This window comes from Strongylocentrotus purpuratus, unplaced genomic scaffold, assembly GCF_000002235.5.
Source record: "Strongylocentrotus purpuratus isolate Spur 01 unplaced genomic scaffold, Spur_5.0 spur5_scaffold_14, whole genome shotgun sequence".
NCBI classification, from domain to species: Eukaryota; Metazoa; Echinodermata; class Echinoidea; order Camarodonta; family Strongylocentrotidae; genus Strongylocentrotus; species Strongylocentrotus purpuratus.
In genome coordinates, this window is record NW_022145599.1 from 37,691,278 (window position 1) to 37,717,542 (window position 26,265).

General features: G+C 38.3%; 1 protein-coding gene across 2 annotated transcripts in view; it reads left to right on the forward strand.

Annotated features, from left to right (window-relative positions):
* The first annotated feature begins 469 nt into the window (after nt 1-469).
* LOC585774 (xylosyltransferase 2) overlaps nt 470-26,265 on the forward strand; it is a 31,710-nt gene continuing 5,914 nt past the window's right edge. The window contains exons 1-6 of one of the 2 annotated variants that reach the window (XM_030984904.1): nt 470-1,210; nt 2,133-2,302; nt 4,460-4,662; nt 9,050-9,130; nt 9,686-9,905; nt 11,099-11,275. In XM_030984904.1, the coding sequence (XP_030840764.1) occupies nt 874-1,210; nt 2,133-2,302; nt 4,460-4,662; nt 9,050-9,130; nt 9,686-9,905; nt 11,099-11,275 (1,188 nt within the window). In that variant the 5' untranslated portion in view covers nt 470-873. The remainder of the gene's footprint in view (nt 1,211-2,132; nt 2,303-4,459; nt 4,663-9,049; nt 9,131-9,685; nt 9,906-11,098; nt 11,276-26,265) is intronic. The other variant, XM_030984903.1, reaches the window with a different exon arrangement.

A 26,265-nucleotide genomic window follows, 5' to 3' on the forward strand; every position in this document is an offset into this window, starting at 1 on the left:
CAGCTAATTGTGTTTGGAATCAATTTCTCTTGCCATCATCTAATCGACATTGCCAAAGACATGTTTCCCTGTGATACATGTAATTCAATCAATTCTTTGATGTGTTGGTCTCTCATTCTGAATAATATGAATGATCATATTCCAAAACTATAAACCTTTACCACTCCAAAAGAGCACTGGGAAGAATATTGGAAATTGCCTCATGAAAATCTCACTGGTGCTAGCTCAAGTTCACAAAACAATATTGATTTGCTTTTACTCTTCTGATGATTAGATCAAATCAGTTGAAATGAAGAAGAAAGAAAAATAATAAAATAGAACAGAAAAGAAAATGATTTGTTGCTAAATAATAGTGTTATAGTTTAAAATAAACCATGTCATAAACAAATGTTTTATAAATAATTGGTATATTGGTGCTTTTAATTTATCATAAGGGAAAGTTCTTATGAAAGTAGAAGGTTCCAGACTAAGAGGGAAATCAAGAACTAAATGAGAGGGGTACGAAGACATTGAGTTAAATGACACTGCAAAAATGTACAAGGATGGCAGAGTACATAGATGTGTGGATAAAAATGTTGCAGTCAACCTTTGAGTTGGGACACCTTCATAGATAAATATTTAACACTTTGTTGTTCTTTGTTATTGTTACAGGCTGAAGTAAAGACTATTGATGGTGGCAAGGATCCTCCTAGAGTGATACATACAGAGCAACCATCATTAGCACTTCATAGACAACTTGATCAGCATAGCACAACCAAACAAAAAGCTGAACTCTCTGCTAAACATAAAACATTGCCTCTGGACAGGAGGCGGAATAAAGTGGGTGTGGTCAAGGGTGTGGCTCAAGGCGTGGCCCAAGGCGGGGCCCAAGGGATGAACAAAGAGCCTGTAGATCAAGAAGTGTCTAATCAGATAGGTGTTAACAGTGCTCATAAAGCTGCCTTTGTTCATCAAGCACCTAATATAGTTGCCAGCAACTCATCAAAATCGAAGCATTATCGCAGCAAACTAGTACGTGTTACACCGACTGGGAATGCAACGTTAGTCCTGGAGTATATGTCCAAGTGCCCCATTGAAAGTAAAGATGCTATATCAGCACTGAGTCGGGCTCGAAGCAAGGAATGTAAAAAGGATATTACAGACACAGTGTGTGCCACATCTGAGAGAAACTTATATCCTCTGTCTTTGCCTCGCTTTTGTCCTTTTACAGGTATGTTATTGCACAGCCTCTAACCAAGGCATCCCCCCTTTCAAACAGCTGTACATGTACAGTATGTATGTATGTTCACTAGGAATCTGTTTAAGATTAGGCTTTCCAGTAGTTTGGGTCATAAATTGATTCACATTAGCTTTAGTCAAATAGATATGTAAAGAAATAATTATACAATAAATGGAATTGCAGAAAATCTCAGAAAGCACTGCATACCGGTACATCTTTTTCAGAGTTTAAAAAGTGATTTTATGATAAATTGAAAATATTGGATCTTTGGTATGAACTTTCATTCAACAAATATGAGAAACGGCATACCGGTATGTAATTCTAAACTCGTTTTTGGAAGAGTCTAGAAACAGTCTAGAAACTGTATAGATTAAAGATAAACTTGAGTTCTGGTAAAAAAAGAAAATGAATTCTCACAGAATCTAACGAAACTTACACTGAATGTTCAAGATTACAAATAAATGTCATGTGCCAAACAATTTTGGAAGAAAATGTATACTGGCTGAGTAATGAGCATAGAAAGATAATGAAATCAGGGTAGTACTAGCCTCGACACATTTTGTGTTGTCCCATATACATCTTTCCGTGTAAGTGATTGTTACTTTACCAAGACTCTGCCAAATTTATGATGAGTTTGATGACTCCAGAACCTTGCATTACACACCATTACTTACATGCTATATGATCAACTTTTCTGACCCATTCCACACCTTTTCTTTCACAATGCAATTGCATTACCAGTACTAAAGTTTATCTTTAACCAATGAGTTTAGAGATTCATAGTTCATCAGTGTATTTCCAATATTCAATTATGGATTACTTTCATGAGAGTAAATGAACATGTTTGTGCATTCACTGTCCTTCATCACATGATGGTTATATTTTACTATGCTTGTTGTTGTTTATGTTGCAGGGAAGTATGCTAATGAGATAGAGAACGATGGTAAGTTCATGTCAATGGATCAGCCGAGAGCTAGGATAGCCTATGTATTGGTGGTCCATGGTCGTGCACTCAGACAAGTGAGAAGGCTTATCAGACTCCTCTACCATCGAGATCATTTCTTCTACATCCATGTTGATCAGGTTAGTCTCATAATCAGGGTCTGGGGGAAGGGGGGGGGGGGTGGGGGGCGGGAGGGGCGGTGGGGGAGGGGGCTTATCAGGCTCCTCTACCATCGAGATCATTTCTTCTACATCCATATTGATCAGGTTAGTCTCATAGTCAGGGTCTGGGGGGGGGGGGGGGTAGGGGGACGGGAGGGGCGGTGGGGGAGGGGGCTTGTCAGACTCCTCTACTATCGAGATCATTTCTTCTACATCCATGTTGATCAGGTTAGTCTCATAGTCAGGGTCTGGGGTGGTGGGGATGGGGGAGGGGGCTTATCAGACTCCTCTACTATCGAGATCATTTCTTCTACATCCATGTTGATCAGGTTAGTCTCATAGTCAGGGTCTGGGGGGGGGGGTAGGGGAACGGGAGGGGCGGTGGGGGAGGGGGCTTGTCAGACTCCTCTACTATCGAGATCATTTCTTCTACATCCATGTTGATCAGGTTAGTCTCATAGTCAGGGTCTGGGGTGGTGGGGATGGGGGAGGGGGCTTATCAGACTCCTCTACTATCGAGATCATTTCTTCTACATCCATGTTGATCAGGTTAGTCTCATAGTCAGGGTCTGGGGGAAGGGAGGGGGGCGGGTGGGGGACGGGAGGGGCGGTGGGGAGGGGGCTTATCGGGCTCCTCTACTATCAAGATCATTTCTTCTATATCCATGTTGATCAGGTAGTCTCATAGTCAGGGTCTGGGGGGGGGGGGGGGGGTGGGGGAGGGGGCTTATCAGACTCCTCTACTATCGAGATCATTTCTTCTACATCCATGTTGATCAGGTTAGTCTCATAGTCAGGGTCTGGGGGAAGGGAGAGGGGGGGAGGGGTAGGGGAACGGGAGGGGCGGTGGGGGAGGGGGCTTATCAGACTCCTCTACTATCGAGATCATTTCTTCTACATCCATGTTGATCAGGTTAGTCTCATAGTCAGGGTCTGGAGGGGGTGGGGGGTGGGGGACGGGAGGGGCAGTGGGGGAGGGGGCTTATCAGGCTCCTCTCCCATCGAGATCATTTCTTCTACATCCATGTTGATCAGGTTAGTCTCATAGTCAGGGTCTGGGGGGGGGGGGGGGGGGGGGTAGTCATTAGCTCTACTATTTCTAATTAAATGTCAGCTGTTTGAAGATTTATCTGTAGACTCAGATTTAAAAGGGGATATTATGGTATTATTCAAGCTTGTTGAAAGAAAAAAAATGTAAGTTCAAGTTAGATCAATCATATCTCTGGCAATGACTGGCATGTTACATTATTTTTTATTATTAGATTTATTATCCTGTTATATGTAAGCCTGTTTATTTTCCTTTGCAGTGGCAGTGCATTTTTTTTTGCTGGGGGGGGGGGGATATTATAAAGCTGAATATTGGGATAGGCTGATTTCAAGTCAAATCTCAAGTAATAAACACAGTCGTTTTCACTGGCTGCTAGCGGAAAATGAACTTTCTAGAAATGTGAATTTTTCTTTGAAATTCAGATACCGCCCGCCAAATGACTTTTTGGTTTCCTTCCTTCAAATTGCTTTTAATCACTTTTAATCACTTAATGAAAGAGGAGGATCTAAGCTTGACAAATATATGTCATTCATTAATTATAATTGTGATTAAGTTATGATAAAACATTGATAATTCTCGGTTTCACTTTTTTCTGGGTCGCACTGTATATACATGTATACATATCCATGTAGGGTAGGCCTTTCATTTCATTATATAGATGTAGTTACATATATTAAAGCACAACATACACTGCTACACAAATTCTAATTGATACATGTACATAATGAAGTGTCGGTGGGGCATCATGGTTTAATAGAGAGGAAAGGTTGAGGAAGAATGATCTTTTTACCAGATACATGTTAGTATAGCTCTATAGCTGGGTTGGTTGCAATCAGCACTACGGTAGTCATTTACAGCCGGTAAACAAGTGTGTCGTTATTGGCTTGTGTATACTTGACTGTATTACAGAAGTCCTATACCCTTCTTTGGACCTTCATAATCACTATTAGTCCAGTACTAAATAGAAATACATACATATTGATATTTATTTAGCGCCATTACATGTAAATGAGGTTAACTTTGTCAAAGTTGATCAGTACGTGTTTTGCTTCGGGTTTCATATAATTGTTTTCTTGTATTTTTTTCAGCGTTCTGATTACCTTCATCGTGAGATAAGTGCGATCTCAGAGAGATTTAGCAATATCCGTGTGACTCCATGGCGCTATGCAACTATCTGGGGTGGAGCAAGTCTTCTTCAGGTTTATCTTAGAGCTATAGACGATCTCATTCAAATGAAAGATGTCAAATGGGATTTCTTCATTAATCTCAGCGAGTCTGACTTTCCTATCAAGTAAGATATACATGTAACAAAACATAAGATTTATTTGAGGGGGTGACTGAATTTACAGCTGCTAGTCCTGGCTGTGTCAAACAGCTTAAGTACAGGGCCTACTGTTGTCTCATTGTGCAGACACTGACTGACAAGGGTTTGTGGCTGCAAACTATAGATATTAGGTTGAACTTCCCTTTGAAAGGTAAATGCTGTGATGACAGTAAGATAGATATAGGGCCCTGTAGAAATGGTGTATTTCCAAACAATATAATATAGCAAATAGTGGACACATAATTAAGAAATTCACCCAACTCTGCATTTGAGAGCAACACTTTTGCAGTTAACTTTATCTACCATACAACATTCAACCTTGATTCTCCGTAATTCTGTACTAAATGATGCTCAAACCTCTGTTGGAGACAAGGAATGTAGTACAAGAGGTATCATAGAAAACTCCCTTCATGTAGTGTGAACTGGAGGCTTTACAGAGTGCCCCCTCCCCCTCCACCCTGAACAGACCAGCATGCTTCCAATAAAGTGGGGCAAATTTCTCTGGTACCATTCGATTTGTTAATCTTTTTTAGAAGAAAATGAAACTTATTTCCTAAAATTTGTATTTTTATTTCTAGACATAGTTTCGTCTCCTTCCAAGTTGGGTTATATTGCTTTAACGTTTTTCAAATTATCTTTGTAACAATATTTTCTGGTAGTTTTTAACACTGTAATGACCATGTGACCTTTGACCTCTTCCACTCAAAATCTAATCAGTTCTCCCTTGCATGCTCTTACATACATCGTTGAAATGTGGTTCCAATTACTTTGATGCCTTTTAAGTTATCATGGTAACAAACTATTTTCTGGCATTTCAAAAACTCTTCTACACCGACCCTGTGACCTTTGACCTTTCTATTCAGACTTGTTCCTTTGAATTGTGCTCCTGCTGGGCTGCTGGGCTGCTGGGTATCTGGAAATCTTTCCTTGAATATCCTTCGGTTAGGGTCTCAGACAAGTCATGAGTTCTGATGTATGTCAGAACCATAATGGTTTATTTTCTGAACTGAGTCCCTGTCATTATGTTAACACACCTACTTGTACAATGTATTATGATAAGGACAACCTTATGCAACACCCCTCAGTAGCAATTGGAAATATATCCTTGCCTGATTAGGCATCATGAGCATCCATTCATGATTTGACATAATTACCCATGCTTGTGTATCATTGTTCACTCAAGGATGAATGGCTGATATTGTTGGATCATTACCTTGTGATAAGATTTGTAGTAGTGCAGTACTGTTTGTGGATTGAGAAAGTTTTTGAACCCCTACCTTGCATCACAAAATGCTCCCTAAAACATAACCTCTTTACCAAATTTGTCAATCGCGTTATCACTTTTCATGTGAAAAGATAAGATTTTAAGATTCTCTGACCTTTACCAGAACCAGTGAAGTGGACCCTTCATCATTGGAAGTATGCTAGTACTTTTTTGAGGGGGGGGGGGGGGGTGGGGGAGCACTCTGTATAAGGAGAGATAAAGAGGGGAGTGTATCAGAAAATGTCACTTTGTTTGCCTTGTTATGCCAGTAGCATGTATTTGTTCAGCTTTTGAAAGGATCAGTATAACATTTGATTATCTAGCATTGTGTTGTCATTGTTGATGTATATCATGGTTTAATATTGAGTTCTAGCTCTGAGGTTCTTTCAATAGATAGAGTGACAGATGCCCAAGGGCTTTGTCATAACTATATTAAAAATGTTTTTATAATTGGCTTTAACTTCTCTACACATGTCACATCTGGTTGTTCAGTGGGATTAGCGATGCGTGTGCTGTAGCCTTGTTTGTGTCCCCCATGCACCTATCCGTAAAATAGCATCAACATGTTATCTGCTGTTTGATAGATATGCATGTACATGTATATGATACCAATAGCAGGAGGTGAACATCATTGATACAGTGTTTTGTCTCCTGCTATTCTACAGGGGCACACATGAGATTGCAGCTACATGTATGTTATTGTTTTACTGCTTTCTTAATATTAATGATGACCAATTAAGGAAAACTTCTTTCTTGCAAATACATGTCAGCAGTATTACGATCATGGCAGATATGAATGAGGCTTATGAACAGTTTCTGTAAGATGCATCAACTTGAGTCTGTGGGTCGGAGAAAAAAAATTATTTTGTAGAATTACAAAAAAAATACTCAATAGAAGAAGAAATGACCAAATACCAATTCACATGTAGGGTACATGTACATTCATGAGATCTTACAGATATACATGTACAATTATTTTTGTGTTGGAAAAAGTTAGATGAAAATATAGAGGGAGGGGAGAGAGGGAGAGAGGGAGAGATAGAGAGAGGAGGGATAAGTATGGATTAGTGGGGGAAGAGAGAGGCAAAGAGAAATAAATAGAGAAATAAGAGAGAGGGAAAGAGTGTGTGAGAGAGAGAGAGAGAGAGAGAGAGAGTGTGTGTGTGTGTGTGTGTGTGTGTGTGTGTGAGAGAGAGAGAGAGAGAGAGAGAGTGTGTGTGTGAGAGAGAGAGAGAGAGAGAGAGTGTGTGTGTGTGTGTGTGTGGGAGAGAGAGAGAGAGAGAAACCCAAAGAGAAACATAGGGAGAGAGCTAGAAAGGCAGCTAGAGAGAAAGAGAGAGAGAGAGAGAGATGAAAACCAATGGAAGGAGACACAGAGATGAAGTGAAGAGATAGATGAAAAGAGCTTCTCCCTGAGTAGATGGCGTCTGCTCCTATTGATTCTCACTAACCCACCAAGGTATATGGATCAACTTTATTCAATTAATCCTTCTTACATTGTCATGTACATCAAGCGCTTTCAATAACAAATAGATTGAAGCAATTAAATCATTGTACTCCGTCTCATATTTAGAGAAGGAAATTAATTTTCTCCTACTGCATATATCTTCCTCTTTCTTTATCTCCTTTATAGATTTCCAATCCATGCTGTAGATGTTAGTAATGATGTAGGTCATGTCTCTTACTCAGATTAGTTTGCAGGCACAAAGCCCTGTCAGTTGTCAATATAGTGTCTGAACTAATAGACTAGCATGGTCTAGTGTATCCCATAGCTTCTGTACTTGAGTGGCTCTTGACATAGCTAGAGACTGACATAACTAGGCTCTGCTCAAGACTTCATGGAATTATGTTGAAGTATCAAATTAGAGCCTGTGCTTGCAGCCTACACTGGGATGTATGCAGAGTTACCAGATATCTTGTAATTCAATCATTTATCCCATATTTTGTGGCTGCGACTACATAGGTTTGGCTGGTTTCCAAAATAGATCTCACACTTTTGAATAATTTGTATTGCCTTTTACAAAGTAAGAAACACCAATGTCCTATTTTAACATTGCAAAATGATATCATTGCAAAATGATATCATTTTGAGAAGTAAGAGATACTTAGGGAGACATGATGGCTCAGTGGTAGAGCAGTGATCTCATAATCAGGAGGTCCTGGGTTCAAAAGGAAGTCAACGGACTGCCTTGCAACATGACATCCTTCAGTGAAGTATGCAATGGCTGATTGTAAAGTTGTATAATGATATAATTTACAGCCAATATAAAAGTAGTAAAATCTTTGTTGTTGTGCTGTACATGTAGGTGTACCTACATTTTAAAATATCCCCCCTTCACTTTCTCTTTGTCCCATTCCCTACATGCACCATGACACACAACATGATGTCTACATTAATGATTGATCCTTCATTCACACCCTCAGTTTGTGAGGATGGATATAGGATAGGATGAAAGAACTGTCTTGTTTTAGTATTAAGGATGCTCAGTGAATAGGGTTGACCCTCTGTTTAGCTTGGCTGTTCACAGAAGCAGCTGTTATTTTAAGAAACATCGCTTGGCCGGTAAAATTGAAAATGGTCTTCACGAACAAGCAAAGGAAACAGGAAACAACAACAAAATAATGTTATTCTTATATTACCACTATGAAAAAAAAACAGTTGGAGGGTTCGAGGGCTTCTATTAAAAATATTTTCATATCAAGTGTTCTGGATTCCAATAAATTGTAAATTGCTGTTATGTATAATTAATGCAATGAATATCTGGGAAACACAATGTAATCTGTTTCTAAGTGTACAATAAAATATGATCCTTGAGTTTTATAACAAGCTGAAATAAAGAACTAATTTTGAATTTCAAACTGTGAGCTCCACAAATGGAAACGTACCGATATGTTTGAGAAATACAAAACGTATAGACCCACCTCTGATGGCTCCCAAGGCTATTGGAAGAATTTGATTTTCAAGATTTGGTCTCAGACAAATCAACAAGGAAACATATTATGACACTTGAGTGTTCATTTATTTTGAATGCCATAAATAGCAATGTATGTTGACATGGAGCTTATTTCCTTATTTTGTTTGATGTATAGAACTAATGAGCTGCTGGTTGCATTTCTGACAAAGAACCGAGAGTTTAACTTCCTCAAATCTCATGGAAGAGATGATAGCAGGTAAGTTCCTACAAGTAGCTGTATGCATGACAGGGCCCGACACGTACATTGTCACAAGTTGTTTTGGGGATAACTACAAGTGAACATACAGATAGATTTTATATTCATTCAATGTCTGTGGACAAACTCTTGGTCAAGGTACATGTAGAGCCTACATTGAAGTTTGAAGTTTATTTATTCCACATTTTACATAAAAAAAAACAGTTTAATTTATTTTTTTATTTTTTTATATAGGCGTATATTATATAAGAGTAGATTTCACACAAGGAATTTTTTTTTTTTTTAAAGATTATTAGGCCTTAGGCTATGATAACTGTAGAACATAGGAAAATATCAAATGGGCCATTCCACTGTTCCAGAAATTACACTTCCAAGGCTAAAATGAGTATTCAAACCTGCCTCTATTGACTCAAATGGTAATGACCAATGTAGTCAGAAGCATATTAGAGACACATTTATATTTTTCTTGTTTTAAGAAGGTAACATAAATAGCTTAATGGAAACAATTTCTGAATCAATTTGTTTGAAAAGCTACTTTTGTTTTTCTTTGTGCAGTCGATTCATCAAGAAGCAGGGCTTAGACCGCTTATTCTATGAATGTGATAATCACATGTGGCGTCTTGGTGACAGAGAGCTTCCTCAAGGCATTCATATGGATGGAGGATCGGACTGGATTACTCTTAATTATGAGTTTGCAAAATACATCTCAGAAGGGGACGATAGTCTCCTCAAAGGACTCAAACAGTTCTACAAGTATACACTCCTACCAGCCGAGGTATGATGGATCATTATAAGGTTCTTATGGTAGTGCCTCACTGTTTGATGCACCAGTGAATCCATCATTGATTCATAAAAACAGTGATGAGATGAACAGGCTGTATCATGAATTTCCTTGATTTTAGATTTGGATGATTTGAATAATAATAATGATAATTATAATACTAATATAATATTGATAATAAATATAATAATAATGATACTAATGATATTGATTATAATGATGATGATGATGATGATGATGATGATGATGATGATGATATTTATGTATCATATTTTATATCATTATTACTATCATGATTATAGTCATTACTATTAATATTACTATTAAAATAATCAAAATCCAAAATCAACAGAATTCATTTCATAGCCCGTTCAACAATTAGTATTTGTAATTGTTATTATCAATATCATCTCAATGAATGAGCATGACCATTGAAATTAAAACAGTGTAAATGCTCCCTACTTACATTGAATAAAAGCTATTTTTCCTCTGTTTTATTTGTTTTTCTCCCTCTTTTATCTAATATTCTTCGTTTGGTTGTACCTTATGCCTTAGTCTAATATAAGATGTATTAAGAAAGTGCAACAAGCATTTGATTTGGCAAAATCTCTATTAGTACCAAACCATTTCGTAAAGAAGTTACATGTACTGTTGTTAGGGAATAATCTAGACTGCTTGATATGAAGTTTACTGTGGCTTAAAAAAAGAACTAGAAAGATTATGATTTTCTTGTAAGTCCTGGAATATTTCAAATGTTATTGGATTCAGTACATAATAGGCATACACAGTACTGCATCGGAATATTAATGGCATATATTTCCAATGAAGACATCCTGCATTTATGTATATCATAGTATATTCACCTCTGACACTTTTTAGATTTATGTGATATGTAAAATATCATGAATACTGACAGGAATAGCAATCATAAGGTTTGGATGTAATTGATTTACCAATATTTCATCAATATGGCATGAGCAATTCACTGTAGGAAATAAACCACAATCCTTTTTCAACAAAATGAAGACATAAAACCACTGTTATACTATCTTGCACTTTAAAGGTCATTTTCCTATGCATTATCTGTACCAGTAAAAAATAATTTCTGAATGGACAAGGAATACTGGTACTAAATTTTAATTTCAAATTCAAATTACTGTACCCATTATTGTTGTTTTGTTTTTCAGTCTTTTTTCCACACAGTGATTCAGAATAGTAGAATGTGTGATAGTCTAGTGGATAATAATCTGAGAGTTACAAACTGGAAGAGAAAGCTTGGTTGTCAATGTCAATACAAACACATTGTAGACTGGTGTGGCTGCTCTCCTAATGACTTCAAACCAGCAGATTTCTACAAAATCAAAGTAAGTTCATGCTTCTTAACCCTTTAACAACTAAACTGCCCAAAACCCACCCCTCCTTTTATTCACTGAACCGCCGAAACCGCTTGCCATTTTTGTCTGTTTATAACGCGCTGTAGTATCCGTTTTATGGGGTCTACCGTGATAATGTTATATGTGCGTAATCCTTACAATGTCTACAGTAGGATTTCTGCATGGGAAAAATAGCACATGTTTCATATTGTTCAGAACAATGTCAAAATGAGAGCAATATTGCAACATTTTCCAGTGAGTAATAGGCCATTTTTACAAAATGTCTAGTTGGTAATGGGTTAATATACTCCACACATATAGGATTCACTCTGTATTAAGGCAGGTAATGTTGGTGTCGTTGGATGACCAAAGAAACATGAAATACCACCATGTCTGATAACATGTGATTATTGTAAGACCATGTTGTGCAAGAACACTGTACAATTTGCAGTCCTTTTTATTTCCATCCTACCTGAAATATTGAAGAAATCAGGATGTCTATTAATGTACCTTTATTGTATACAAGTTGAAGTAGTTCCAATTTAGCTGCAACTTTCAAACTTTCAATTTTCTATTCAACTGTTATTATTCCATGTGGGTCTATAGCAGTTTTTATGCCTCCGTTACGAAGTAGCCGGAGGCATTATGTTTTCGGGTTGTCCGTCCGTACGTACGTACGTACGTACGTCTTTACGTACGGTACTACTCACGACAGTATGCTTGTGAGATTTTTGTCTTGTGTGTCTGAAAAAAAGGGGTATCTTGTGTGTCTTTTCATTTTTTCCTTCTAAAGACTACTTGTGTGTCTTAATTCCCAACTTCTTGTGTGTTTGTCTAAAATTAAATGAAAATGCATCTTGTGTGTTTTTTAATACAATATGTGTTGAGACTGGTTTTTAAAATTAAAATTAAGGCTTGTATGCCCAAAAGACATTATTGTCTACCTCTATCCAAGTCAGGAAAATTAAGGCTTGTGTCCCGCAAAAACACATCATTTACCCGCCTAAGTCGTGAAAATTGAGGCTTGTGTGGCAGAAAAGACGATCAGCTACCCTGTCCAAGACAAGAAAATTAAGGCTTGTGTGCCTAAAAAACTTGATGTCCAAAAAGTATACAACTATTTATTTGTGACTTTTGAATGACCAAAAAATTGATTTATCTTTTTTCCTCATTGAATAGAAACATCATCACACACATATAATACAGGTAATGCAATAATATTCCAATGCTGTGGAGGAACCAATGAAAAGCCAAGGAGCTTGTCATGGCAGAAAGATTATTTACCCCTGTCCAAGTCAAGAAAATTAAGGCTTGTGTGGCATAAAAAACATTACATGTATTATATACCTCTGTCCAAGTCATGAAAATTAAGGCTTGTGTGGCAGAAAGACATTACATGTATTATATACCCCTGTCCAAGTCAAGAAAATTAAGGCTTGTGTGGCAGTAAGACATTATTGTCTACCCCTGTCCAAGTCAAGAAAATTAAGGCTTGTGTGGCAAAAAAACATTACATGTATTATATACCTCTGTCCAAGTCATGAAAATTAAGGCTTGTGTGGCAGTAAGACATTATTGTCTACCCCTGTCCAAGTCAAGAAAAGTAAGGCTTGTGTGGCAGAAAAACATTACATGTATTATATACCTCTGTCCAAGTCATGAAAATTAAGACTTGTGTGGCAGTAAGACATTACATGTATTATATACCCCTGTCCAAGTCAAGAAAATTAAGGCTTGTGTGGCAGAAAGACATTACATGTATTATATACCCCTGTCCAAGTCATGGATATTAAGGCTTGTGTGGCAGTAAGACATTACATGTATTATATACCCCTGTCCAAGTCAAGAAAATTAAGGCTTGTGTGGCAGAAAAACATTACATGTATTATATACCTCTGTCCAAGTCATGAAAATTAAGGCTTGTGTGGCAATAAGACATTATTGTCTACCCCTGTCCAAGTCAAGAAAATTAGGGCTTGTGTGGCAGAAAGACATTACATGTATTATATACCTCTGTCCAAGTCATGGATATTAAGGCTTGTGTGGCAGTAAGACATTATTGTCTACCCCTTTCCAAGTCAAGAAAACGAGGGCTTGTATGGCAGAAAGACATTACATGTATTATATACCTCTGTCCAAGTAATGAAAATTAAGGCTTGTGTGGCAGAAAGACATTACATGTATTATATACCTCTGTCCAAGTCAAGAAAATTAAGGCTTCTGTGGAAAAAAAAAAATTACATGTCTGCATTTAAAGTGAATTTTGATGTGGAATTGGGAAATCTTAATGAATTTTGATATTTGGAATCTCAAAGTTTGTGAATTTCAAAGTTTAAATTCATCCAATGTACAGAAAGCCAGTACAGAAAGCCAGTTCTGTGGCATAAAAAAAACATTACATGTATTATATACCTCTGTCCAAGTTATGAAAATTAAGGCTTGTGTGGCAGAAAGACATTACATGTATTATATACCCCTGTCCAAGTCAAGAAAATTAAGGCTTGTGTGGCAGTAAGACATTATTGTCTACCCCTGTCCAAGTCAAGAAAATTAAGGCTTGTGTGGCAGAAAAACATTACATGTATTATATACCCCTGTCCAAGTCAAGAAAATTAAGGCTTGTGTGGCAGAAAGACATTACATGTATTATATACCTCTGTCCAAGTCATGAAAATTAAGGCTTGTGTGGCAGTAAGACATTATTGTCTACCCCTGTCCAAGTCAAGAAAATGAGGGCTTGTGTGGCAGAAAAACATTACATGTATTATATACCTCTGTCCAAGTCATGAAAATTAAGGCTTGTGTGGCAGAAAGACATTATTGTCTACCCCTGTCCAAGTCAAGAAAATGAGGGCTTGTGTGGCAGAAAGACATTACATGTATTATATACCCCTGTCCAAGTCAAGAAAATTAAGGCTTGTGTGGCAGAAAGACATTACATGTATTATATACCTCTGTCCAAGTCATGAAAATTAAGGCTTGTGTGGCAGAAAAACATTACATGTATTATATACCTCTGTCCAAGTCATGAAAATTAAGGCTTGTGTGGCAGTAAGACTTTACAGCACTGGCTTTCTGTACATTGGATGAATTTAAACTTTGAAATTCACAAACTTTGAGATTCCAAATATCAAAATTCATTAAGATTTCCCAATTCCACTTCAAAATTCACTTTAAATGCAGATATCCATTAAAATTCTCAAAATCACTTTGCCGATGGATTTTCAAAGAGGAGTATTGACAAAAAGAATATGTCACGTAACTATGAAGAATTTTTATTTCTTCAGAGGCAAAGTTGAGTATTTCATTATTTGCTAATGGAATACGTTTTACACATATCTGGAACTTTAAAGGTACTATGTCCATTTGCAGGCCCCAAAAAATGAAAAGGTTAAATTCCAACAGCATTTGAAAGACAATATTAATTTAGAACTTTCCGAAAAAAAAGGGGGCTTGAAAATGTCTTTAAGTGGGAAAATAACGACTATTAGTAGTTTAATCAACTAAAAGATGAAGTTGAGTTCTGGTTTTGCGATTGCATTGTGAAAGAAACGGTGTGGAATCGACCAGAAAAGGTTGATCATCTAGCATATAAGAATTTGAGTGTATTGCAAGGTTCTGGAATCATCAAAATGATAAGAAATTTGGCCAAGTCTTGGTAAAGTTACAAACACTGTACACAGAAAGATGTATATGGGACTACACAACCACGTGGCGTAAAAAGGCTATTCCCCCGAGTTTTACGATGTTACATGACATATTTAGAATATGAAGGCATTTGAAGAGCCATGCTTTTTAAGGGAACATGTCTTATCTGATGTTCTTCCACACTTGCATAATAGGAATGATAACGCTCACAAATTATTTTTCACCTCTTCCCAGAACTCAACCTTCTCTTTAAGAGCTATAGAGCCAGTAATTAATAATCTGATTTCAGACCACTGTTCTGCAGGGTCAATGTGGCTATTCATAAGGACCGCCATTCATAAGGTTTGCTATTCATAAGGTCCGCTATTCATAAGGACCGCTATTCATAAGGTCCGCTTTTCATAATTGGAGAAAAGGGTCATTATTCATAAGGGTCATTATTCATAAGGACCGCTATTCATAATGAAAGAAGAGGGTCGGTATTCATAATATTAGAAGAGGGTCGCTATTCATAATACAAAATCGGGTTCGTTATTCATGAGGGTCCCTATTCATAATATTACAAAAGGGTCGGTATTCATAACACAGAAAGAGGGTCGCTATTTATAATACGAAATGAGGGTCGCTATTCATAATACGAAATGAGGGTCGCTATTCATAATGCAAAATGAGGGTTGCTATTCATAAGGGTCATTATTCATAATCGATGAAGAGGGTCGCTATTTATAATAGGAGTAGAGGGTCGCTATTCATAATAGAAGAAGAGGGTCGCTATTCATAATAGAAGAAGAGGGTCGCTATTCATAATAGGAGTAGAGGGTCGCTATTCATAATAGAAGAAGAGGGTCGCTATTCATAATAGAAGATGAGGGTCGCTTTTCATAATAGGAGTAGAGGGTCGCTTTTCATAATAGGAGTGGAGGGTCGCTATTCATAATAGAAGTAGAGGGTCGCTATTCATAATAGAAGAAGAGGGTCGATATTCCGGAGTAGAGGGTCGCTATTCATAATAGAAGAAGAGGGTCGATATTCATAATAGGAGTAGAGGATCGCTATTCATAATAGGAGTAGAGGGTCGCTATTCATAATAGGAGTAGAGGGTCGCTTTTCATAATAGGAGTAGAGGGTTCGCTATTCATAATAGGAGTAGAGGGTCGCTATTCATAATAGGAGTAGAGGGTCGCTATTCATAATAGAAGTAGAGGGTCGCTTTTCATAATAGAAGAAGAGGGTTGCTATTCATAATAGAAGTAGAGGGTCGCTATTCATAATACTAAATGAGGGTCGCTATTCATAAAACAAAATGAGGGTCGCCGTTCATAAAACGAGAAGAGGGTCGCTATTCATAATAATAACAAAGGGAAATATTGGATGGAGGCCATCCCCACAGCTATGGCGTCCTGTACAGGCACGTAGCCAGAGTTTGATGTTTGGGAGGGCACATACATGTAATCGATCGAGGTAAACAAAAAGGGGGGTCTAAAAAAGTTCAACCGATCTTGGAAATTTGGGGGGGGGGGCACGTGCCCCCCCCCCCCCCCCCCCCCCCCGTCCTGGTCCTGTAGGGGGTGACATATAGCCCTGAATAGTTGTCTCTTTTTAAAGTAGTTATATTTTATCTGTTATCTTTGATAATTATATAGAGCCAACCCCCGCTCATGTGGTGACAGGGAAAAAAAAGAGTAAAACATAACACACATGTAATCCTATCGTAAATTGTCCTCCTTGTTGGAAATCTTGCCCCACCACCCTGCCCCCGACTGATCTTATCCAGGCTACGCCACTGAGACATTAAGTAAGCCAAGCAGGCCCATTATCCATTTTAGTTTGCTATTTAAGAAACTAGTAATTGTTTATACGACAATAATGTTTTTGTAGAAAGTAATTTTTATTAGGACTCATGGACCTACAAATTATTGAGCGGGATTGGACCTGACCATACGCCTAGTATCTACTGAGCCCCCCCCCCCCCCCCCATCAGTACGCCCTGGCGCGGATCCAGAATTTTCCAATAGGGGGAGGGGGGCGGAAATTTGAAAAATGCGCAGACTGTTTTTCAACTCAACATACCAATACTGACAAGGTCATATTAGAAGCCCGATGCCGGTACCTACAAGCAGGCACAATTTTGGAAAGGGGGGCAAGCTCACTTCACGTCTCTTGTCCGATATCAACATTCCCCGTTTTTAAGTTACACATTTTTTTGACATTTTCATCGGGGGGGGGGGGGGGGGGGGGCTGAAGCCTCTTGCCCGAAAAGGTAATTTTCTAGTTCACAATTCGGCTAGTGAGCGAAATGAGCGAGCAAAAATATGAGCATAATATGTATTTTGTGAAAGTGACGATTTGTTGTATCATTCTCGACTCATATTTCTTGTTTGAATTGAGTTCCCCCCCCCCCCTCCTGCGCAAAGCGCGTAAGCTCTGACCTTTCATAATTTCATTAAATTATTAGAGAAAGAAGACGATTCATTGTACCATTCTCGACCCTTTTTCCTTGTCTGAATTTGGTTCCCCCTCCCCCTCCGGCGCGAAGCGCGGAAGCTTTGACCTTTCATTGTTTTATGCAATTATTAGAGAAAGAATATGATTCGTTGTTCCATTCTCGACTCTTAATCCTTGTCTGAATTCAGTTTCCCCCCTCCCGCGCGAAACGTGGAAGCTTTGATGTTTCATTAAATTATTAGAGAAAGAAGAGGATTTGTTGTACCATTCTCGATTATTTATCCTTGTCTGGATTCAGTTCCCACCCCCCCCCCCCTCTTGCGCAAAGCGCGTAAGCTTTGACCTTTCATAGCTTAATGAAATTATTAGAGAAAGAAGACGATTCGTTGTTCCATTCTCGACTCTGGCTACGCGCCTGCTTTAAAGGGAAAATGAAACAATTATGATTGTGATAGCACACAATAATGTTAGTAGAAATAGTAAAGAACAAAAATTATTGCAACAACCATGGATAAATCACGGCCGGGAGCGTGGGCCGAGTGTCATATCATAGTTTTGTGTTATTGGGTGAGGGGGCGTAGCGACCAAGTGAGATTTTGCAATGTTGAATGCTGACATTATGCACTCTAGGAAATCCCTAAGCCCAATTTGTAAGTTCTTTCCGCTATATATCTTTCTAGCTATATTTCTAAATTTCCTGGCGGACGTGTCCTCCTATCGGGCCCAGGATCACCGCCCGTGTCCATGATTACTACCAACATGAGCTCAAATACAAGCTCAAGCGAGTTTATATGAGCTGAGGCCAAATGAAGAGCAAAATGAGAGTTGTGAAGCGGCCCCCCTACCGTTAATTACAAAATTGACTTTACAGCGCAGGGGCTGTTTTAACGTTTAACTTTGATTCCGTGGCTCGAAAGTTACTGTCACTAAGCGCCATTTCCTTGTCTTTCCATCTTTCTCACCCGACTCTCCCCCCCCCCCCCCCACTCAGTGTTATCTAGGGTACGCGTACGTATTTCCCTCTGTTTGAAAGCACCCCTCTATCTCCGGTGTGTAAAGTCAGTACGGGCCGGATTTTTGTGTATTACGGGTCGGACTTTGTTGGGTGAAAAGTACTCCTTTACCGGAGATTTTGGGAACACAAGTTCTGTCCTTCCGACCCCGGAGTGGGAGGGAGAAAGGGGGGGGGGGGGGGGCTTTTCTTTTCCCCTCTCTCTGTGTTTCTTTTCTCTTCTTTCTTGTCTCTTTTCTTCTATTTTCTTTTTCTTCTCCTTTCTTATGCTTCTCCTCCTTTTTTTCCCTCTTTTTTCCCTTTTTTTTGCGCCGCCAATAGGGGGGGGGGGGGGGCCGCAGCCGTTTCGGCCCCCTGGATCCGCCACTGAGTATGCCTGTGGTGTCCAGTGGCGTATCTGGCGCTTGTTCTCGTTTTGGAGGGGGGTGGGGGTGAGAGGGGCGCAAAAACGTATCTTTTCCCCCTTGTTTTTTCTTCTTCCTCTTTATTTTCTTTCCCTTTCTCTTTTTTGCTGAGGGGAGGGGGGAGGCAAGGGCCTTTCAATCCAAATCTTGTTGGCGTGCATTTTTGGTTATATGCGCCGTGCATTTTTGGTTATATGCAGACTGCGTACCTCTCTGCCCTGCGCGTATCCCGTTTATGCGCGTGTATCTGACACGAAGGCAATCTGAATGTAATCGAGAAGGCTCACTTGACTCCAACTTTAATTTATCTTTAATATAAGGAGTAAAGCATAATTTGTTGATTAACGTTCTATTAGATCTTCTTTGATGTTGTACAGTATAAAACAAATAATGAATGTTTTTCATTCGTTTAATAGTGCGAATATTTTCATTCGTTGAAAGATTAACATTAATTCTATTCAACTCATGAAAATATTTGTACTATTGAACTCATAACCATTCATTATTTGTATAATAATCCATGCCTGTAAAAGTCATGAAGTTTTGGGAAATTTTGAAAAATGGGTGGATAGTGAATCTTTACAATTTTGATATATTTGGATGCCCCTGTGGATGTGGATGTATTAAAAGCACTAGTAATTTTAACCCTTAAAACACTTCTGCTTTCAAGAAAAATTTAATATTAAGATTTACCGGTGCTCCCGGTAAATTTTAATAAATTTCAAATAGCTCCTACGGCCGTACAATGGTACATGCGACCATATGTAGTTGTGGTATATAATTTCCGAACGGGAATAGCTTATCGGTCGATTTTAGTCAAGAAACATTGTTTTATAGCTTAATTAATATCTTGACCTTGAGAGGGAGCTATACAACATAAAGTGTTTATTATTTATAATTTCATAACTTTAGAGTTGATTTCGACCGCGACGACGATCAGTGAATATTGTAGGATCGCATATGCTTCCAATATGTTCATTTGAACCAAATTCACGACCCCATACCAAAACTTTGTATTACCTTTAAGGCTTGTGCAGCAGGATGATACCAAATCATCTATACCTGTCAAAGTCACAAAAAGTAAACTTTATGTGCAAAAAAAATACATCATAATCATCATCTACCCTAATTGTCCCAGTCAAGACAATTAAGGCTTGTGTGCCAAAAAGACATTATTATCTACCCCTGTCCAAGTCAAGAAAATTAAGGCTTATGTGGCATAAAAAAAACATTACATGTATTATATACCTCTGTCCAAGTCATGAAAATTAAGGCTTGTGTGGCAGAAAGACATTATTATCTACCCCTGTCCAAGTCAAGAAAATTAAGGCTTGTGTGGCAGAAAGACATTATTATCTACCCCTGTCCAAGTCAAGAAAATTAAGGCTTGTGTGGCAGAAAGACATTATTATCTACCCCTGTCCAAGTCAAGAAAATTAAGGCTTGTGTGGCATAAAAAAAAATTACATGTATTATATACTTCTGTCCAAGTCAAGAAAATTAGGGCTCGTGTGGCAGAAATATATTGTCATCTACCCCAGTCCAAGTCAACAAAATTAGGGCTTGTTTGGCAGAAAGACATTATTATCTTCCCCTGTCCAAGTCAACAAAATTAGGGCTTGCGTGGCAGAAAGACATTATTGTCTACCCCTGTCCAAGTCAAGAAAATTAGGGCTTGTGTGGCAGAAAGACATTATTGTCTACCCCTGTCCAAGTCAAGAAAATTAAGGCTTGTGTGGCAGAAAGACATTATTGTCTAACCCTGTCCAAGTCATGTAAATTAAGGCTTGTGTGGCTGAAAGACATTATTATCTACCCCTGTCCAAGTCATGAAAATTAAGGCTTGTGTGGCAGAAAGACATTATTGTCTACCCCTGTCCAAGTCAAGAAAATTAAGGCTTGTGTGGCATAAAAACATTACATGTATTATATACCTGTACCACTGTCCAAGTCATGTAAATTAAGGCTTGTGTGGCTGAAAGACATTATTATCTACCCCTGTCCAAGTCATGAAAATTAGGGCTTGTGTGGCAGAAAGACATTATTGTCTACCCCAGTCCAAGTCAAGAAAATTAAGGCTCGTGTTGCTAGAAAGATATTGTTATCTACCCCTGTCCAAGTCAAGAAAATTAAGGCTTGTGTGACAGAAAGATATTGTCATCTACCCCAGTCCAAGTCAAGAAAATTAAGGCTTGTGTGTCAGAAAGATATTGTCATCTACCCCAGTCCAAGTCAAGAAAATTAAGGCTTGTGTGGCAGAAAAACATTATTGTCTACCCCAGTCCAAGTCCAGAAAATTAAGGCTTGTGTGGCATAAAAACATTACATGTACTATATACCAGTACCACTGTCCAATTCAAGAAAATTAGGGCTTGTGTGGCAGAAAGGCATTATTATCTACCCCAGTCCAAGTCAAGAAAATAATGGGCTTGTGTGGCAGGAAGACATTACATGTATTATATACCTCTGTCCAAGTCATGAAAATTAAGGCTTGTGTGGCAGTAAGACATTATTATCTACTCCAGTCCAAGTCAAAAAAATTAAGGCTTGTGTTGCTAGAAAGATATTGTCATCTACCCCAGTCCAAGTCAAGAAAATTAAGGCTTGTGTGGCAGAAAGACATTATTATCTACCCCTGTCCAAGTCAAGAAAATTAAGGCTTGTGTGGCAGAAAGACATTATTGTCTACCCCTGTCCAAGTCAAGAAAATTAGGGCTTGTGTGGCATAAAAAAAACATTACATGTATTATATACCTCTGTCCAAGTCAAGAAAATTAAGGCTTGTGTGTCAGAAAGATATTGTCATCTACCCCAGTCCAAGTCAAGAAAATTAAGGCTTGTGTGGCAGAAAAACATTATTGTCTACCCCAGTCCAAGTCCAGAAAATTAAGGCTTGTGTGGCATAAAAACATTACATGTATTATATACCTGTACCACTGTCCAATTCAAGAAAATTAGGGCTTGTGTGGCAGAAAGGCATTATTATCTACCCCAGTCCAAGTCAAGAAAATAATGGGCTTGTGTGGCAGGAAGACATTACATGTATTATATACCTCTGTCCAAGTCATGAAAATTAAGGCTTGTGTGGCAGTAAGACATTATTATCTACTCCAGTCCAAGTCAAAAAAATTAAGGCTTGTGTTGCTAGAAAGATATTGTCATCTACCCCAGTCCAAGTCAAGAAAATTAAGGCTTGTGTGGCAGAAAGACATTATTATCTACCCCTGTCCAAGTCAAGAAAATTAAGGCTTGTGTGGCAGAAAGACATTATTGTCTACCCCTGTCCAAGTCAAGAAAATTAGGGCTTGTGTGGCATAAAAAAAACATTACATGTATTATATACCTCTGTCCAAGTCAAGAAAATTAAGGCTTGTGTGTCAGAAAGATATTGTCATCTACCCCAGTCCAAGTCAAGAAAATTAAGGCTTGTGTGGCAGAAAAACATTATTGTCTACCCCAGTCCAAGTCCAGAAAATTAAGGCTTGTGTGGCATAAAAACATTACATGTATTATATACCTGTACCACTGTCCAATTCAAGAAAATTAGGGCTTGTGTGGCAGAAAGGCATTATTATCTACCCCAGTCCAAGTCAAGAAAATAATGGGCTTGTGTGGCAGGAAGACATTACATGTATTATATACCTCTGTCCAAGTCATGAAAATTAAGGCTTGTGTGGCAGTAAGACATTATTATCTACTCCAGTCCAAGTCAAAAAAATTAAGGCTTGTGTTGCTAGAAAGATATTGTCATCTACCCCAGTCCAAGTCAAGAAAATAGAGGCTTGTGTGGCAGAAAGACATTATTATCTACCCCAGTCCAAGTCAAGAAAATTAAGGATTGTGTGTCAGAAAGACATTATTATCTTCCCCTGTCCAAGTCAAGAAAATTAGCGCTTGTGTGGCATAAAAAAACATTACATGTATTATATACCTCTGTCCAAGTCATGAAAATTAAGGCTTGTGTGTCAGAAAGATATTGTCATTCACCCCAGTCCAAGTCAAGAAAATTAAGGCTTGTGTGGCAGAAAGACATTATTGTCTACCTCTGTCCAAGTCATGAAAATTAAGGCTTGTGTGTCAGAAAGATATTGTCATCTACCCCAGTCCAAGTCAAGAAAATTAAGGCTTGTGTGGCAGAAAGACATTATTGTCTACCCCTGTCCAAGTCATGAAATTTAAGGCTTGTGTGGCAGAAAGACATTATTATCTACCCCAGTCCAAGTCAAGAAAATTAAGGCTTGTGTGGCATAAAAACATTACATGTATTATATACCTGTACCACTGTCCAAGTCAAGAAAATTAGGGCATGTGTGGCAGAAAGACATTATTGTCTACCCCAGTCCAAGTCAAGAACATTAAGGCTTGTGTTGCTAGAAAGATATTGTCATCTACCCCAGTCCAAGTCAATAAAATTAAGGCTTGTGTGACAGAAAGACATTATTATCTACCCCTGTCCAAGTCAAGAAAATTAAGGCTTGTGTGGCAAAAAGACATTATTGTCTACCCCTGTCCAAGTCCAGAAAATTAGGGCTTGTGTGGCATAAAAAAACATTACATGTTTTATATACCTCTGTCCAAGTCATGAAAATTAAGGCTTGTGTGTCAGAAAGATATTGTCATCTACCCCAGTCCAAGTCAAGAAAATTAAGGCTTGTGTGGCAGAAAGACATTATTGTCTACCTCTGTCCAAGTCATGAAAATTAAGGCTTGTGTGTCAGAAAGATATTGTCATCTACCTCAGTCCAAGTCAAGAAAATTAAGGTTTGTGTGGCAGAAAAACATTATTGTCTACCCCAGTCCAAGTCAAGAAAATTAAGGCTTGTGTGGCATAAAAACATTACATGTATTATATACCTGTACCACTGTCCAAGTCAAGAAAATTTGGGCTTGTGTGGCAGAAAGGCATTATTATCTACCCCAGTCCAAGTCAAGAAAATAATGGGCTTGTGTGGCAGAAAGACATTACATGTATTATATACCTCTGTCAAAGTCATGAAAATTAAGGCTTGTGTGGCAGAAAGACATTATTATCTACTCCAGTCCAAGTCAAGAAAATTAAGGCTTGTGTGTCAGAAAGACATTATTATCTTCCCCTGTCCAAGTCAAGAAAATTAGGGCATGTGTGGCAGAAAGACATTACATGTATTATACCTCTGTCCAAGTCATGAAAATTAAGGCTTGTGTGGCAGAACGACATTATTGTCTACCCCTGTCCAAGTCAAGAAAATTAAGGCTTGTGTGGCAGAAACACATTATTGTCTACCCCTGTCCAAGTCAAGAAAATTAGGGCTTGTGTGGCTAAAACACATTATTATCTACCCCAGTCCAAGTCATGAAAATTAAGGCTTGTGTGTCAGAAAGATATTGTCATCTACCCCAGTCCAAGTCAAGAAAATTAAGGCTTGTGTGACAGAAAGACATTATTGTCTACCCCTGTCCAAGTCATGAAATTTAAGGCTTGTGTGGCAGAAAGACATTATTATCTACCCCAGTCCAAGTCAAGAAAATTAAGGCTTGTGTGGCATAAAAACATTACATGTATTATATACCTGTACCACTGTCCAAGTCAAGAAAATTAGGGCTTGTGTGGCAGAAAGACATTATTGTCTACCCCAGTCCAAGTCAAGAACATTAAGGCTTGTGTTGCTAGAAAGATATTATCATCTACCCCAGTCCAAGTCAATAAAATTAAGGCTTGTGTGACAGAAAGACATTATTATCTACCCCTGTCCAAGTCAAGAAAATTAGGGCTTGTGTGTCAGAAAGACATTATTGTCTACCCCTGTCCAAGTCCAGAAAATTAGGGCTTGTGTGGCATAAAAAAACATTACATGTATTATATACCTCTGTCCAAGTCATGAAAATTAAGGCTTGTGTGTCAGAAAAATATTGTCATCTACCCCAGTTTAAGTCAAGAAAATTAAGGCTTGTGTGGCAGAAAGACATTATTGTCTACCTCTGTCCAAGTCATGAAAATTAAGGCTTGTGTGTCAGAAAGATATTGTCATCTACCTCAGTCCAAGTCAAGAAAATTAAGGTTTGTGTGGCAGAAAAACATTATTGTCTACCCCAGTCCAAGTCAAGAAAATTAAGGCTTGTGTGGCATAAAAACATTACATGTATTATATACCTGTACCACTGTCCAAGTCAAGAAAATTAGGGCTTGTGTGGCAGAAAGGCATTATTATCTACCCCAGTCCAAGTCAAGAAAATAATGGGCTTGTGTGGCAGAAAGACATTACATGTATTATATACCTCTGTCCAAGTCATGAAAATTAAGGCTTGTGTGGCAGAAAGACATTATCTACTCCAGTCCAAGTCAAGAAAATTAAGGCTTGTGTGTCAGAAAGACATTATTATCTTCCCTTGTCCAAGTCAAGAAAATTAGGGCATGTGTGGCAGAAAGACATTACATGTATTATACCTCTGTCCAAGTCATGAAAATTAAGGCTTGTGTGGCAGAACGACATTATTGTCTACCCCTGTCCAAGTCAAGAAAATTAAGGCTTGTGTGGCAGAAACACATTATTGTCTACCCCTGTCCAAGTCAAGAAAATTAGGGCTTGTGTGGCTAAAACACATTATTATCTACCCCAGTCCAAGTCATGAAAATTAAGGCTTGTGTGGCAGAAAGACATCATTGTCTACCCCTGTCCAAGTCAAGAAAATAGAGGCTTGTGTGGCAGAAAGACATTATTATCTACCCCAGTCCAAGTCAAGAAAATTAAGGATTGTGTGTCAGAAAGACATTATTATCTTCCCCTGTCCAAGTCAAGAAAATTAGGGCTTGTGTGGCAGAAAGACATTACATGTATTATATACCTCTGTCCAAGTCATGAAAATTAAGGCTAGTGTGGCAGAACGACATTATTGTCTACCCCTGTCCAATTCAAGAAAATTAAGGCTTGTGTGGCATAAAAAAACATTACATGTATTATATACCTCTGTCCAAGTCATGAAAATTAAGGCTTGTGTGTCAGAAAGATATTGTCATCTACCCCAGTCCAAGTCAAGAAAATTAAGGCTTGTGTGGCAGAAAGACATTATTGTCTACCTCTGTCCAAGTCATGAAAATTAAGGCTTGTGTGTCAGAAAGATATTGTCATCTACCTCAGTCCAAGTCAAGAAAATTAAGGCTTGTGTGGCAGAAAAACATTATTGTCTACCCCAGTCCAAGTCAAGAAAATTAAGGCTTGTGTGGCATAAAAACATTACATGTATTATATACCTGTACCACTGTCCAAGTCAAGAAAATTAGGGCTTGTGTGGCAGAAAGGCATTATTATCTACCCCAGTCCAAGTCAAGAAAATAATGGGCTTGTGTGGCAGAAAGACATTACATGTATTATATACCTCTGTCAAAGTCATGAAAATTAAGGCTTGTGTGGCAGAAAGACATTATTATCTACTCCAGTCCAAGTCAAGAAAATTAAGGCTTGTGTGTCAGAAAGACATTATTATCTTCCCCTGTC